The sequence below is a fragment of the Bos mutus genome, chromosome 10 (assembly GCF_027580195.1).
Source record: "Bos mutus isolate GX-2022 chromosome 10, NWIPB_WYAK_1.1, whole genome shotgun sequence".
Taxonomy (NCBI): Eukaryota; Metazoa; Chordata; class Mammalia; order Artiodactyla; family Bovidae; genus Bos; species Bos mutus.
Window position 1 is genome coordinate 35,312,536 of NC_091626.1, and position 16,149 is coordinate 35,328,684.

Below are 16,149 nucleotides of genomic sequence, written 5' to 3' on the forward strand. Positions count from 1 at the left end.
TTCAGAAAAGGCTGGGATCATGACTTCATAGTTAAGTACTGGGGTAGAGTGGTGGTAATTGTGCCTTTGACTTTTCTACAATGGTATATGTCATGCACTGTACTAGTTTACATAAGTCTTCACTGTAATGTTACACAACCCTATGAGATAGGTACTAAGTTACAAGGAGAAAGCTGGGGCTAGCAGAGGTTAAGCGACCTTGTTCATAAGAGGCAAAATGAATAGTTGAACCCAATCTGGCTGACAGTCAACCATCACACTGTGATGCACTGCTAATTATGGTCATTGTCCAATAAATATTCCTCAAAGCCTGTATTTGTGTGCTATGACTCTGCCATTGTAGATTCTGCATTCTGATTTATATGGCTTAGGCAAATGCTAATGTGTCTTTTTACATTCAACAGAGACCAAATAGATATTGAAGGGATGGTCAGAAATATTCCAGAGATCAGGCAGATGCCAAAACAGGCATGATCCAAAATTATTCAAAAATAGACAAAATTATCCAGAGTTAATTCCCCAAATTATACTCAATCAGGTAAATGAGCTTGCAGGAGTTGGCAAGAATCAACTGTACCTGCTTATCATTTTTGAGGTTTTATTTTCTTTATGATTACAGGCACCATGGTTATTAATTCTCCACACATTTATAGTTTCCTAAAAAAGTAAGACACCTGGAACCCTATCAATTATATCACTGTAGTACAATTATCTTATCTAAGTATTAAAACATTCCATTAATACTTCTGACTCCATAGAAAATAAATATATCATTTAAAAAATTCAAGAACCTGGAATAAACTTTGATGTCTTTGTTTCCTTTCCTCTATTCCTTTTTTTTTTTTTTTTTTTTTGAACATATGGCACTGAAACAGATCACAAGCAGGCAGATGCCTCGGTGTCATCTGAGGGATGCCCACAAGACTACCAGGTGGGTCAGCGATCAAGATTCCGCCTGCCAATGCAGGAGATGCCAGATCAATGCCTGGGTCAAGAAGATCCCCTGGAGTAGGAAACCACAACCCACTCTAGTATTCTTGCCTGGAAAATTCCATGGACAGAGGAGCCTTGCAGGCTACAGCCCATGGGGCTGCAAAGAGTCAGACACGAGTGAGTATGCACGCACAGGCGCAAAACTACAACCTCCCCCATTCCTCAGGAAGCGCCTACATCACCACCTTCATTGTCTAAAGTGAAACCATCCGAATGTCTTTCCTTGGCCAATATGATTATTTTCAGAAGGTCCTTGTCAAAATATTAATTTCCTTGGGAGAGTAAAAGCAGCCGAAGTTACCATTTCTTGAGGGCCTATTTTGTGCTGAGCGTGTTTTATGTATTAAATCTAATCTTTACACCAGTCTTCTGTGGTAGCTAACCTGAACACCATTTTCCAGGAGAGAGAATAGAGCTGAAGGGACAGGCTCGCTGTGGCAGAGCTGGGATAATACACTGCACCTGCTAACACCAAGTCCATCCCCTTCCTCATACCTTCTGCCTGCTCCTCCACATGTCAAACCTGTCGCCGCCTTTGGGCTTTCTCCTGAGCTGTTCCCTTTGCCCGGATGCTCTCTATAATCTTCACATGGCTGGATGCTTCTTGCCACTTGGGTCTCAGCCAAAATGTCACCCTATGAGTCCTCTGCCACTCTAGGTAAAGCAGTCACCTTGTCATACTCCACCACACCACCCTGTTTTAATTCTCTACTTAGCACCTAACCACCACAGGCTATTCTTGTAATTACCTCTTTGCCTGCTTATTGTCTGTCTCTCCATGAGAGGGTAAAAGCCCTGTGAGAGCCAAGCTTCTGAATGTTGTGTTCTCTGCCCCAACTATAACACCTAGAACAGAGCAGGGTACCCAGCAGGCGCTCAATATAGATCGATGAATGACTGAATGGCTTTCCTACTGCCTCCTCCACACATTAGGATGGTATCAGGAAAGAATCAAGTCCAGAGAGCTAGATTCAAGCTTCACCTCTAACTGGCTAGGGGCTGCACTCTGGGCAATCTCCATTCAGCTCAATTTCTAGGAGTATCAGGCCATTTTCCAAGGTGTCAGCAAGGTGAGCTGTAACTCAGGAACAAAAAATCTTATTGGGTTGGTGGCTCAGATGGTAAAGAATCTGCCTGCAATGCGGGAGACCTGAGTTTGATCCCTGAGTCAGGAAGATCCCCTGGAGAAGGAAATGGCTACCGACTCCAGTATCCTGGCCTGGAGAATTCCATGGACAGGGGAGCCTGGCAGACTACAGTCCACGGGGTTGCCAAGAGTCAGACACAACTGAGTGACTACTCTCACTTTCAAAATGGACCCAGGCCACAGGAGACCTGGAATCACAGGACAAGAAGAGTAGGCAAGCACCACTGATTCCATCGTTTTGTCTTGGACTAGCACAGTGGTTCACCATAAGGCCCAGTACAGCTCAAGAAGAGGGTAAATATTTTAAGTATACTGATAAATCCTATCTCTTTTTACAGGGGGTTATCTTAACAAAAGACATCAAGCCAAGGTCATTCAAAATGTCCCATTTTTTTTTTTTTAACTTTCCATCTATTGCAAACCTCAAAGAAACCCTTCAACAGTACAGACTTCTGAAAATACCTAAATAACACAACCAAATAGGTCCTAAAATGGGTCATCATCTAGTATATTTCACTGGGAGCCAGAAGTGAGAACATATTTTAAGTACATACCCTAGGAATTAGAAATTAATAACAACCTCATTTTTGATACCTTTTAACACCTGAAGCCGGGTATCCGCAGTCAGGCTTCTGGGGACCGCGAAACTGATGACACTGTTCCCAGCATGTTGTCAATATGCACATATGTGCATTTTTCTAGAAACAGGGTCCATAGCTTTTATCATCACTAAAACGGTCCAGGGTTCAAACACGGTTTCAGAAGCACTGCATCTACTAGAAACCCATTCTGAACTCTTCCGTACTATGATAAATCAAGAGTAATATATAATAAAGCACTTAAGAGATGCACAGCTCACAAATTAATAAATGCATTTTGTTTAGGAAATGCTGCTAATACAGCTTTTGTGCGCTCTTCCAAAAATAATTTCAGAGCCTAAAACAAATCAGTATCAGCAGAACAATCTCCAGAAGACATTTCAGAAGGGAGCAGAAATTGCATTGCCTAATGGAACAACGATCAGAGCCACATAACTCTGATACTTGAAGGAGCCACATAGCACAGGTTGCCCAGCCCCTACCATCACAGACAAGAACATTAAAGCCCAGGGTGAGGACAGAGGCACATCAAATGTAAGTATACATCAAATGTAAGATGCAGAAATAGCGCCAAGTAAATGCAAGAGATATATATGACTTGCAAATAAAAATTCAGCTTTGCGGTTCTGGTTTAAGCACTTGGAGAAAAAGCACTACCTTGAGAACATGTTCACACTGGCCCCATATGACTTATTTCATTAAGGTAATTATGAGGGGCTCGTGTTGGCCCTGGTCCTATCCTCTGGCAAATTTCTTAATTTTTTTTTTAACCATAGAGCAAACTAAACACTTTTGGTTACCTTTTAAGCATTTCTCCCCCTGTAAGGTCAAAGTTGTGTCAGGGTGAAACTTATGTAAAAATCAAAGGAACTTTCCAGAAGACAGCACATAATTAAAGCATTGTTGGTATAGTCGTTCTATTAAAATATCCTAGATGCTTTGACAATCACTGCTACAGAAATACACTACCATAATAATCTTGATAAATCTCTCTATATAGGGCCATGATTCGCAACAAAAATTTCCCATCTCATAAAATTCTCCAGTATAGCACTTAAACACTACAATAGCCAATACCCTTGGGCCCATTCTGCCATCTAATTAAACTGTCTATCGTACAAGTGATTTATAGCACTTGTCATCACGTAGGGTGGATATATAGACTGGTGGCTACAGACACCTCAGGACAACAAAGCATTAATTACCATGCTAGTGAGAATGGCTTCTAGCAAAAGCTCAAAGGGTGGGATTCCCAGTCTCTCTCTGATGCAAGAAAACAGGGACATAATTTACCAGTCCCATAGAATGAGGAGCCCATTAGTGTAAATCAAAAGATACAATTGCACGGTTTAAAATGAGAACCCACTGTAATTCCTTAAGGTTGATTCTAAGCCAAGGAAATAAGACCAACATCACTATCAATGCTAAAAGTCATTTAGACATGAGCTAAATCCTCTCCAAGCCTGAGCAATTTAGATTTGGACCAATTTAATTCTTAGGAGTTACTAACTTTGATAAGACATAAGTCATTTTGACTGCTTAAAACCAAACCAATTACTCCAAAAGCAAAGAAATGATGTAATTGCCTAACATACGGAGGCAGCAGCTTTAGAGATGGAAGGGTCCCTAGAGAGACTCTAGTGCAATCCCCTCCTGCTAGAAACCAGGGAGCTGAAAGCCTATTACACAGAGGCTTGCCTGAGGTCACAGCTGACAGATGGCAAAGCCAAACGTTGACCCCAGCTCTCCTGACTCTCATAGCACAGTACTTAGATATTGCTGTAAGTTGTACAATGAAATACAAAGAGTTTCTTTTTTAACTGGGTAGTTAATACCAAACTAATTTGCAGTTAAAGTTAACTTCCCATATATTTACTAATAAGCCACCTTCCACTAAAATTTTAGGAAACATATTAATAGGTAAATAAATATCTAAATAATCAAATATCTAATCTAATATATTTAATAAATGACTACATATCTAAATAGATTTGAATAAGTATATCTTCATATCTATGTAAATGTTAGTGTATAAGTGTGTGTGTGATGTTAGTATATAAGTGTGTGTCTGTTACATATCACATGAGCTAAGGAAACAGTAATGCTTTAGCTAGAGCTTCGGTTCCCACATTCTGAAAACAAATACTTGAGCTATTATAGATTCAAAAACTCAAAAACCTCCCAGGATCAAGCTAATAGGGGACTGAGTCTTAGGGAGTGGTGAGGTCTGCAGCAAACCCCCCAGAATGAAATGTCTTCAGTGAAGTGAAGTGAAGTCACTCAGTCATGTCCGACTCTTTGCGACCCCATGGACTGTAGCCTACCAGGCTCCTCTGTCCATGGAATTTTCCAGGCAAGAATACCAGAGTGGGTTGCCATTTCTTCAGAGTCAATGTTAAAAACATCTCTGCCAAATGAATACATCTGCAGGGCATCCATGGGCCTAAGAGCTGTCAGGCTTTTTGTTACTGTTCCGAACAAGATGACCTTCCTGCTTCAACATCTATGATTCTTTTCTGATCTGCACAAAACTTGGGATGTTTGATGGTTCAAAAAAAGGTGTTACTGTTTTCTTTCTTGGGGAGTTAAATGTTCTTTCAGGTCATCTGTTCACAGATATTGAAATTTAGTTCCTTCCAAACTTTCAGAAGATGGAAAGCTTTCTAGGGATCAGGAGCATTTACCTTTCAAAGAGATCTGTGATGTCTCTCTGGGAAAACATTATCAAGTCAGAAGTTCCTTTTCTTCTTTTGAGGAATGGTTTTTCCAAACCCTTTAACTGAAGTAGACCTGTGGCCATGCTATCTATGCTGAAGCCTTAAAAATTAGCTGTTTTTCCTCCAGGAAAATGTTTCTGGTCTCCCCAAAGTAGCCACTCACCAGCATCATAGTCCTCACTTCTGTCCTGTCATTTCCTAGTTGTTTTCCCCAGTCACCGCTTCCCCAATCTCTCTCCCCATGGAATTATGAGGTCTATGAAGAAAAGGGCCATGTCTGTCTTGCCCACTGGCCTCTCCAGGGCAGAGCACCATGCTGGGTACATAGGACATGCTCAATGGTGGAGGAAGGCTCATTCAGGGCTTGGCATTTCATAGAGAAACATGTAATAGTCTGTGAGTAGCTACCCCAGGGGCAGAGGGGATGAACCTCAGTCAATAGCCCACACTTTTAAACCCTGAACTCCTCTGATCAATACCATACCCTTCCACAAGAGCCCAATCAATTCACACATCTGTCTTTTTGGGAGAGAGGGGAAGGGGACAGTAGAGATCTTAGGATGCTGAGGAGAACACTGAGGAGGAGGAGAGCCAACCTTAGACCTGGCACATCAGGGAAAGTTTCCTGGGTCAAGTGACATTTACAGTGAGACATGAAGCACAAGCAGGAATTAGCATGATGGCTCTTGAGGAACTGAAAGCTGATCACTGTGGCTGGAGCATGAAAGTGTGGGTTGGGGAGAGGTGAGCCATAAGGCTGAAGAGGAAATTAGAGCCCAGCTCACGGAGAATATTCTATACCATTTTAAAGAGTTGTGCTTTATCTAAGGGCAGTGGGGAACCACCGAAAGGTTTTAAGTAAAGGACTAATTATCAGCTTGGCAATTGAGAAAGATAATTTTGAATACAGCAGTGATGAAAGTGGAAAGAAAGTGATCAGGCACTGAGTTTCAGGCCTCATTTTCATCATATTCTAACAAAATGGGGCCAGCAGCCAACATAAATGGAGTACCAGACCTAGCCAACTGTTTTGCAAAATAGAAGACTACAAAGAATCCAAGCCATCTCTGATTCTACGTAAATGCTACCTACCTCGTAAACAAATTATTGCACTTCTATCACAATCATCATTCTAAACTCTTGCTAGATACCAAAACTGTACTAAGAATTACATAAGATACAATGATTCACTCTGCCCACCAACCTCATTAGCTCTCCACTGTTGAAGTACAACCAAATGTAACATGTCGGGCTCACAAACTACCAGTTAACAGGCTTGGTAACCAGTCTTTTAAAATGAACAAAAGCCAGTAATTTTACAAATGCAATTTTCAATTTATTACCATATACAAAGGACAAAAATCTGATCCAGTCTTTAAAGCACAAGTTGATGTGCAATTAATTTTTTAAATGGAACACTGATCATTGGAATAACTGGTCACTCCTCAGTTACTTCTATTTCTTTCCTTTTTAAAAGATGAATGTTTAAGTAAAAATCTTTCCAAAGTGCTTACATTCTACTTGCTCCAAAAACACATTCTGACAAATATTTAGTATCTACTATACACCGGGAGTTGGTGATGGACAGGGAGGCCTGGCGTGCTGCGATCCATGGGGTTGCAAAGAGTCAGACATGACTGAGTGACTGATCTGATCTGATCTGATCCACCTGACACTGCCCAAGATGCTGGACTTAGAACAGTGAATGAGAGAGACGGGGGTCCCTGATCTCAAGGTGCTTATAGCCCCAAAGAGAAGGGTATAATGAAACAGATTAACAATGATCTGAGAGTTTCGGAGAAGGCAATGGCACCCCACTCCAGTACTCTTGCCTGGAAAATCCCATGGGCGGAGGAGCCTGGTAGGCTGCAGTCCATGGGGTTGCTAAGAGTAGGATACGACTGAGCGACTTCACTTTCACTTTTCACTTTCATGCATTGGAGAAGGAAATGGCAACCCACTCCAGTGTTCTTGCCTGGAGAATCCCAGGGACGGGAGAGCCTGGTGGGCTGCCGTCCATGGGGTTGCACAGAGTCGGACACAACTGAAGTGACTTAGCTTAGCAGAGTGTTGAGTGCATTGAAGAGTAATAGATAATGTGCTCTGGAAAATGCCTGAAACATTTGAACCACAACTTAACCAAGATGAGAAACAGACAGCCCCACTGCAGCAAAATTCTTATCATGAAACTGAAGACACAATATAAATAATACAATTCACATATACTGGGATAAACCTCCCGATACACACTAAAATGTTTTCCTCCTAAACACTCCACCCCAATCGATACCAAAGAAAAACAACCGTGAGAATGAAAAACTACAAAATACAAAAGAGAATGAACAAACAGATAATGAATCTAGAAGATTCAATCCGACGCTCTAAATCCATGTACCTGGATCCATGAATAAAGGGCAAAGATAATCACTGATTGCCCAGTGGTAACCTGGCTGCTTCCTCTGACAAGACTACCAGACAGGTACCCTGAGTGAGAAGTTGAGAGAACGCAGCCCTCCCAGTGCTGGAGGGAACAGAATGTCTTCAGGAGCGCTGAACCAGGAAAACAGCTTGGGATCCTGCCAAGCAGGTCCTTCCTTCCTGAGGGGATGCCAAGGTCTTTCCATGACGCAGCCTCCAGCTCCCCTTGCCTCCTCCCATGTCCCCATGTTCTGCAATAAGTATATTAGGTGCTGGTCTCCATGTGGAAAGTTAGCGAATAACGAGCAAACAAGTGAAAGAAGGAAATAAGGTTTTAATTTGGACAAATTTTCGGATATCACAAGTCCAAGAAATTATACAAAATAAACCAGTTCAAGAAGGAACAGAAAAAAAGCTGACAGTGATAATTTAGAAAATGAGACTGTCCTAAGTCAGAAACTATATTGAATGACTTTTTTTTTAATGCTCCTACTCTGATTTTTTTTTTTTTTTTTTTTTGCACTAAAGAGACAATGTAGTTTTCAAGAGTCAGCCTTGGCTCAAATCTAATTCAGGCATTTTACTTACTTAACATCTTCTTTGGAAAAATAAGGATAATAAATCCTCGTTGTTTTTTCCCTACAGCTTTATTGGGTATACTTGTCCACATGCACATACTTAACAGCGAACTATCTGAAGCGCTTAGACATAAGTATATAACTGGGAAACCATCACCACAATCAAAATAATGAATATGTTCTTTTCCCTCAAAAGTTTCCTTATGCCTTCTTTGTAATCCATCCCTCCATCACTTTCATTCCCCTGGTCCCAGGCAACCACTGCTCTGCTTCCTATCACTGCAAATTACACTTTTCTATAATTTTACATAAATGAAAACATCCACTATATATTCTCTTTGTCTGGCTTCTTTCAGTACATAAAGTACATATTTTGAGATTCATTCATTTTGTTGCATGTATCAATAGTTCATTACTTTTTATTATTCGGTAGTATTCCATTGTATAGATACATAATTTGCTTAAATATTCACCTGTTGACTGACATTTTCCAGTTTGGGGGCTATATAACAAATTAAGCAGCTAAAAATATTTATGTATAAATGGTTTCATTTAAGAGTAGGTACGATGCACGATACTGGATGCTTGGGGCTAGTGCACAGGGATGACCCAGAGGGATGGTATGGGGAGGGAGGAGGGGGGAGGGTTCAGGATGGGGAACACATGTATACCTGTGGCGGATTCATTTTGATATTTGGCAAAACTAATACAATTATCTAAAGTTTAAAAATAAAATTAAATTAAAAAAAAAAGAGTAGGTAGGTCCCATAGTAAGTACATTTCTAACACTAAGAAAGTATCAAAAGTGTTTTCCAACATGATTATCATTTTATATCCCTCACAGTAGTATATGACAGTTCCAGTTACTCTACTTGCTCACTCACAAGGTATGATCAGTCTCTTTAATTTTAGACTTTCCCATGGGTTTTGGTTTTAATTTACTTTTCCTTAACTAATCTTTTACTGTGCTATTTTCCATGAAGGGTGCCTATTCAAATCTTTGTCCCATTTTTAATTTGAATACATTTCTCATTGCATCCCATTTTTAAACAGAGTATTTTTCTCATTGTCATTTTATATATTCCTGTTAAAAGTCCCCTGTCTGATGTACATGTTACAAATACTTTCTCCCAGGGGATTGTGTCATCTTCTTCTTAAGAATCTTCTGAAAAGCAACAGTTAAATAGTCTGATTTGATTTCTTTATAGTACTTGCTTCTGTGGTCCTATCTGAAAAATACGTGTGGTGTCCAAGGTCACTAAGATTTTCGTCTATGTTTTCTTATAAAAATTTTACAGCTAAAATCCTACTTTTAGGTCTATGATCCATTTTCAGTTAATTTTTGTGTATAATGTAAGATTAAAGTCAATGCACAAGTTTATGCATATAGCTATTCAGTTGTTCAAGTAGCACTTGTTGAGAAAATTATCATTTCCACAATGGAACTGCCTTGACATCTTTGTCAAAAGAAAGTCAGCTGATCATATATGTATGAATCTATTTCTAGACTCTCTTCTATTCCACTGATCTCTCTGACTCTCTTTAATACCACATTACCTTGATTACAGTAGTACTGTAGTAAGTCTTTAAATCAGATACTTTAAGTTCTCCAACTCATCCTTTTTCAAAATTATTCTTAGATAAGTCTGGGTCTTTCACATGTTCATATACATTTTAGAATCAGTTTGTTAATTTTTACAACAAAGCCTGATGATATTTTGACTAGAAATACATTAAATCTATTGAACAATTTGGGAAAATTTGAGGTCTTAAGAATACTGAATCTTCCCATTTATGAACACAGTATTTCTCTCCATTTATTTAGATCTTTAACTTATTTCAGCAATGGTTTCTCATTTTCAGTGACCAAGTCTTGCATGTTTTATTAGATTTATCCAATTTCACATTTTGATGCTCTTTTAAATGGTATTTTTCTATTTCAGCTTTCAGTTGTTCACTAAGAGTTTGAAGAAACAAGTAACTTGTAGATTGGTTTGGATCCTGCAACCTAGTTAAACATAGCCTGTTGGTTCTAGTAACCCTTTTGTAGGTGTCTTAGATTTTTCTATACACACTTTAACTTCTTCCTTTGCATGTACTTTATTAATTGCTTGTTGCACTGACTGCAACCTCCACTACACAGTTGAACAGAAGTGGTAAGGGTAGCTATCCTTGTCACTCTTGATCTTAGGGGAATATCATTCAGTTTTTCACCATCAACATGTTACTTGTAGGTTTTTCACAGCTGTCCTTCATCTGGTTGAAAAGTACCCTTCTATTACTAGTTTGTTGAGAGTTTTTATCATGAATGGATATTGAATTTTGTCAAATTCTTTATCTACTGACCTGATCATATGAATCTTTTTTTCTGTTATTAAACTATTCTGTTAATTTGAAGAGTTGCACTGATTGATTTTAAATGCTTAGTCAACCATGAACCTTGAAGTCCTGATTATAACCCCATTTGATCATTTGCTATATAGCTGGGTGTGATTTCCTAAAATTTAAGATTTTTTAATATCTACACTCAGAAGGGACATTGGTCTTTAGTTCTATTTATTTGCAAAGCATCCATCAAGTTTTGGTATAAAGGTAATGTTGGCCTCATGAAATGTGCCAGGATGTGTTTCCTTTTCTTCTGTTTTCTGGAACAGTCTGTGTAATTGCCAATGTTTCTTCCTTAAATATATGATAGAACTCACCAGTTAAGCCACCTGGGACCTCAAGTTTGTACTGTGGAAGTTTTTTTAACTACAAATTCAATTGCCTTAATGGACATAAGGCTAGTTGTTTGAATGAGTTTTGGTCATGTGTATCTTTCAAGGAATTTATTCATCTCATCTAAATTGCAGAATTTACTGGCATAAAGTTATTCATAATATTCTCTTATTTTTTTTAACGTCCATAGGATCTATAGTGATGTTTTCTCATTTTCTAACATTGGTAATTTGTGTCATCTTTTTTCTTGATCATTCTGTCTTGAGATTTATCAATTTTATTGTGTGTGTGTGTGTGTTTCCAGAGAACCAATGTTTTTGTTTCACTGATTTTTCTCTACTGTTTCTGCTTTCTACTTCACTGATTTCTGCTATCTTTACATTTCCTTCTTTCTGCTTACCTAGGATTTGACTGGTTCGTTTTTTCCTAGTTTCAGGCAGAAACTCAGGTCTTTGAAATCTTTTCTAATTGAAGAGTTTAACACTGAATTTCCATTTAAGAACTTCTTTAGCTGTCATATTATATCTCACTACCTCCTTGGATATAATGCAAATTAAATGAAACAAATGTAGTTAGGAAAGAAATGGTTGATTGCCTAATCCACGGCAGGCACTGTGCCTGGTACTAGGAATGTGTGCATGTGTGCTAAGTCACTTCAGTGTGCGCCCCTAGGGACTGTAGCCCATGAGGCTCCCCTGTCCAGTGGGATTCTCCAGGTAAGAATACTGGAATGGGTTGCCTCCTCAGTACTAGGAATATAACTGCATAAAATAGATCTCTTTCTCTCATCAAGCTTAGAAGGTAATATCAGTGAAACTGGTACAAAATCAATGTCAAAGACTATCTTCTTAATACTTAGAAACTATGTTAAGCAAGAAAGCGTAACAACTTTGTTTTATTCTAATAATAAAGGTATCTTCTGTTTTTGTCTCTTCTCCTGATCTAGGAAGAATTAAACTGCTATTTTATTTTCATTGTTTAGCAACCTGTAATTTCAGTTGCAAAAAATAAATTTATCGTGGAGTAAATTATTCCATTTAGAGCTTTCTGAATAAACTATGCATTTCAATTTAATATGCTAAGGACAAATAAATAATTCTGTAGTTCTAAACTTCAAAACCACTTTAGACCTATAGAGGATCATTTAAAAAACAAGCATTCCATATATTTCCAAGTATTTTAACAAAAATTATTTTAACAAAAATTTTTTTAAAAAGGAAACTCACTGCCTATTTTATCTACCCTATCGTCACAGTTTCAAAATACCAAGAATTTAAAAAACTCTGCCTCCTCACTGAATGAGTGTCTGACAAATCACCAATGTCAAGGTCATTTAAATGCTGATATATCCTACCAAACACTCGTATTTTTTCAGACCACCGCTACCGGGTTACATTAAACACCTAAATATAGTTAATTCAGACAATTAAGATATGTAAATTTAATTTACATTTAAATCTACAGCCAGTGGGAAAATAGGCAGATCTAAATAGGCACCCCACTTTTTCAAGTAACCTGAATCTTCCTATACTTATGCTTCTTCCAGCCCTTACCTTGTGGTCTTCATTTAGGCTACAGGTTCTCAAACTTGACTGCACATTGGGATCACCTGGAGAGCTGAAAAATACTGATGCTGGTGTCCACAGCCAGTCTCATCTAGAGTCTTTAAAAGTAGGGATTTTTAAAAGTCCCTCAGGTGATTCAAATGTGCGGATTATGGGTAAAGAAAACCAGTCTAGGATCTCTCTTGGAAAACATGCTTCTAATGGCCATCGGTCAGTCTGCACCATTATATTTCAGAACCCGGTTCTTTAGAGCTTTGCCCAATCTAACTCCTAACCGGGTACTAATTTAATAATTCCATTCAGATTCCTAGACTGATCTCTAATTCCTATTCAGAAATTCACAAAATAAAATGTCAATCTCTATTTTGGCCCTTCCTCTCCAGTCCACTTCTAAATTTCACAAAGTACATTTAGTTGAAGGGAAATTAACTCAATATAATTTGATGTTACAGCTAAACAGTCGTTACGGTTTTTTCTCCTATTTAAGAGACTACTCCACAAGCTAGCTGTAATTTTACAAAATATATGATAAAAGTATCAATTCCTCAAAGTGTAAAATAAATATCTAAATGAGTCTTTCTTATTATCCATCTGATTCCCCCACTTGTTAATTTCAAACAGGGTTTTCAAAACTGATTCACATTCTGGCCTCACAACTGACATCCTCCAGAATTTAAATCATTAAACTCCTGAGAGTCTTCAAAGGACTTATTTGGCCAAACCAGACCACTTCATTCTAGTTATCATTTCATCACATACATGTGGGAAGGATAACACCGGCATCACAAAGGCAGTATGAAGATTAGGAAGCAGAAGCATTTTTGCACTGTGTAGAGTGCTCTAGACATTTTAATTTATTTGCAGCAGACATTTTGCCTCATGGGAACTATGTGAAAAGCACAGGCAAGTAGGACGTTGCGGGCAACTACTTGTCAATACACAGAAATACAAGCAGGTGAGGTGAGAAACCAGGGGTGGTTCACAAACTGCTGAAGAGCCCTGGAAACTCTCAAGACCAGTAACAGCAGAAACACTAACTGTAGGAATCAGACCTCTTGGGCTGAAAGTGAACTGAAGTTGCCTGCAAACACATGTAAATCTCATCTCCTTGAAAAACTGCTTAACAAAACTTTGCCAACTGCAGACCCAGGCACTCCGATCCCTGCCAGTGTGGGTTATTTACCTCTGGGATGTAATGGATGTGCATGCTGAAACACGTGTGCACGTCTGAGCGGCTGAACCAACACGTATCCATAAACATTATGAATAATACCTGCGAGAATGCATGCCTTTCGCTTAAGAAACGCTTAAAGAGCTTTATCCAAAGCAAGTCACTTTCCTAACACACCTTCCTTGCCTTTCCTATATTACCCGCGTGCAGAGAGTTGGGGCGCCTTACTCAAAGTCTGGGAGGAGGGGGTGATCGCCCCTTCCCCCGACTTCCCGTTAGCCCAAGCTGCCATCCCCAAGAGGAACCATATCCAGGATGGCTTCTTAGAGGAACAGCTATGCCCTCGCACACCCACCGCGGTCGCATCACCAGTGCCAAGGGCCACCTGGACGTGGACCAAAAGTGGAGGGAATTCCCTGAGCCGCGGAGCCTGGGAAGATGGGAAAGCGGGTCCCAGGCAAGTTCTGTAAAATGAAGGAAGAGAAAGGTGCGGAGTGGACACCAAGGGGAGGGCTCCAGGTACTCACCCAGCCCTCGAAGGTGTCCGAGGCGCCGGCCGTGCGCAGTAGCTCCTGGAATTGCAGGGTGCAGTTGGCCACAAAGTGGTCGTAGCCCAGGGGCGTCTCGTGGAAGACGGCCAGCTCCAGGTGGCCACCGTCGGTGACGTTGGCGCAGAACTCCTCATTGTACGTGGGCTTGTTGGTCTTCTGTTTGGTGCTAGTCTGGCCCACGCGGACCTGGTCCACGCTCACCGTCAGGTAGGGGTCCAGTAGCTGATAGCCCTTCTTGAAGAGCGAGTGGCGCAGGGACCAGCGGGTGGGCTGCAGCCCCACGGCCTCGCCAATGCGGACCCTCAAGTAGCCATTGAACTTCATGGTGCCGGACGACATGCCGACGCCGCTGTCCCGCCCCGGGGACCGCGCGGTCTCGCAGCCGGAGAGCCGGGAGCCCTCGCTCAGGCCAGCTCTCGCGGCGGCCGCAGGAGTGGAGGCAGCTCCCGGGAAAAGCAGCACCCAAGCTCCCCTCGACCGGCCATTCTGCCTCCTCCGCCGGACCTTTCCTCCCCTCCTTCCCTCCCTCCCTCCCTCGCGAGGTGGAAAGGAGGGGAGCCGGGCGCCGAGCCCTCAGCGGGCCGGGGTCGCCCGACCGTCCCTCTGGAGCGCGCGGCACCTCCCGGGGGCTCGCACGGTACTCGCCCCTTCTTCAGGGCCAGGAAGCGCCTCTCCCGGGAGAGCCGGAGCGACCCGTCCGGTTAGCTCGAGCCTCCAGCGTCTCCTGCCCCCGCCTCCGCCCGCTCCGGCTCCGGCTCCTGCCCCCGCCTCCGCGGGCTCACGCTCTCCCCCACTCGGCGAGCTTCAAACCAGGAAGCAGCTGCCGCCGCATCCCCGGCAAGAGCCTCGAGCCGCTCGGCTCCAAGTTCACAGACACCCTCCAAGGGGCTCGCGCGCCGTGCGAAGCCCGGGGGCGTGGCGCGCAGCCGGAGCCCGGCCCTGTGTTCGGGCAGTGGCGGGGCGCACGCAGCCCGGAGAGCCCCACGCGAGTCAATTCGCACCGCTCCGTGCGCACTCGCTGCAGCAGGGTCTGGCGGGGCGCTCGGGGCTGGAGGTTACCCCAGGTGCAGGCCAAAAAGGGAAGGGCTTGTGGCCCAGCCCCAGCAAACACCTGAGGCGTGGGAGACAGACCCAGCGAGAGCTGGAAGGCAGGTAGGAGAAGGAACAGGGAACCCGCGTGGCTGGGAGACGCCCGCGACCACCCTCTCACTCTAGGAGGTGGTCTGGCAACCCAGCCTGACCATCTGGGAGAGGCCCTGGCCGGAGGCGGGTGCATGGCGCGGAGGTTCCTTTTCCTAATCTTTACAGGGATGGCTCATCCCGAGTTCAGCTCGGGCCCATCCTGTTGTGCGCCTTTCCTGCGGAGAGTAATTACACGGTTGTTGTGTGTGTGAGTGTGTGTGTGTGTGTTTTTTTAATAGGGCAGTAGTAATGATGTCCGCCTCCTTCCTCGGAGAGGTGTGTCTTGTTGCACAAAGAGCAGGAAAGGTCGGTTCTGAAGACAAACGTGGCCGAGACTACTAAATCTCTTCCTCTGCGAGGCGCTTCCTGGTTCGCCCAGCCCTACAGGACAAGGGCAGAAGATGTTCACTCACACAAACACACACGCACACACAGACATAGTCCCCAGTACACGTGCGCCGAAGAAATCGCCTCTTCTAGGAACACTCTAGGCTGTTGCTCTGTTTGTGA

The 16,149-nt window shown here is 42.1% G+C and overlaps 1 protein-coding gene across 1 annotated transcript in view; it reads right to left on the reverse strand.

Annotated features, from left to right (window-relative positions):
- The window catches only part of PRKCH (protein kinase C eta), a 233,861-nt gene extending 218,678 nt beyond the window's left edge, over window positions 1-15,183 (reverse strand). The window contains exon 1 of the mRNA XM_005890692.3: window positions 14,434-15,183. Coding sequence (XP_005890754.1) covers window positions 14,434-14,796 — 363 coding nt within the window. The 5' untranslated portion in view covers window positions 14,797-15,183. The remainder of the gene's footprint in view (window positions 1-14,433) is intronic.
- Between the last annotated feature and the right edge of the window lie 966 nt (window positions 15,184-16,149).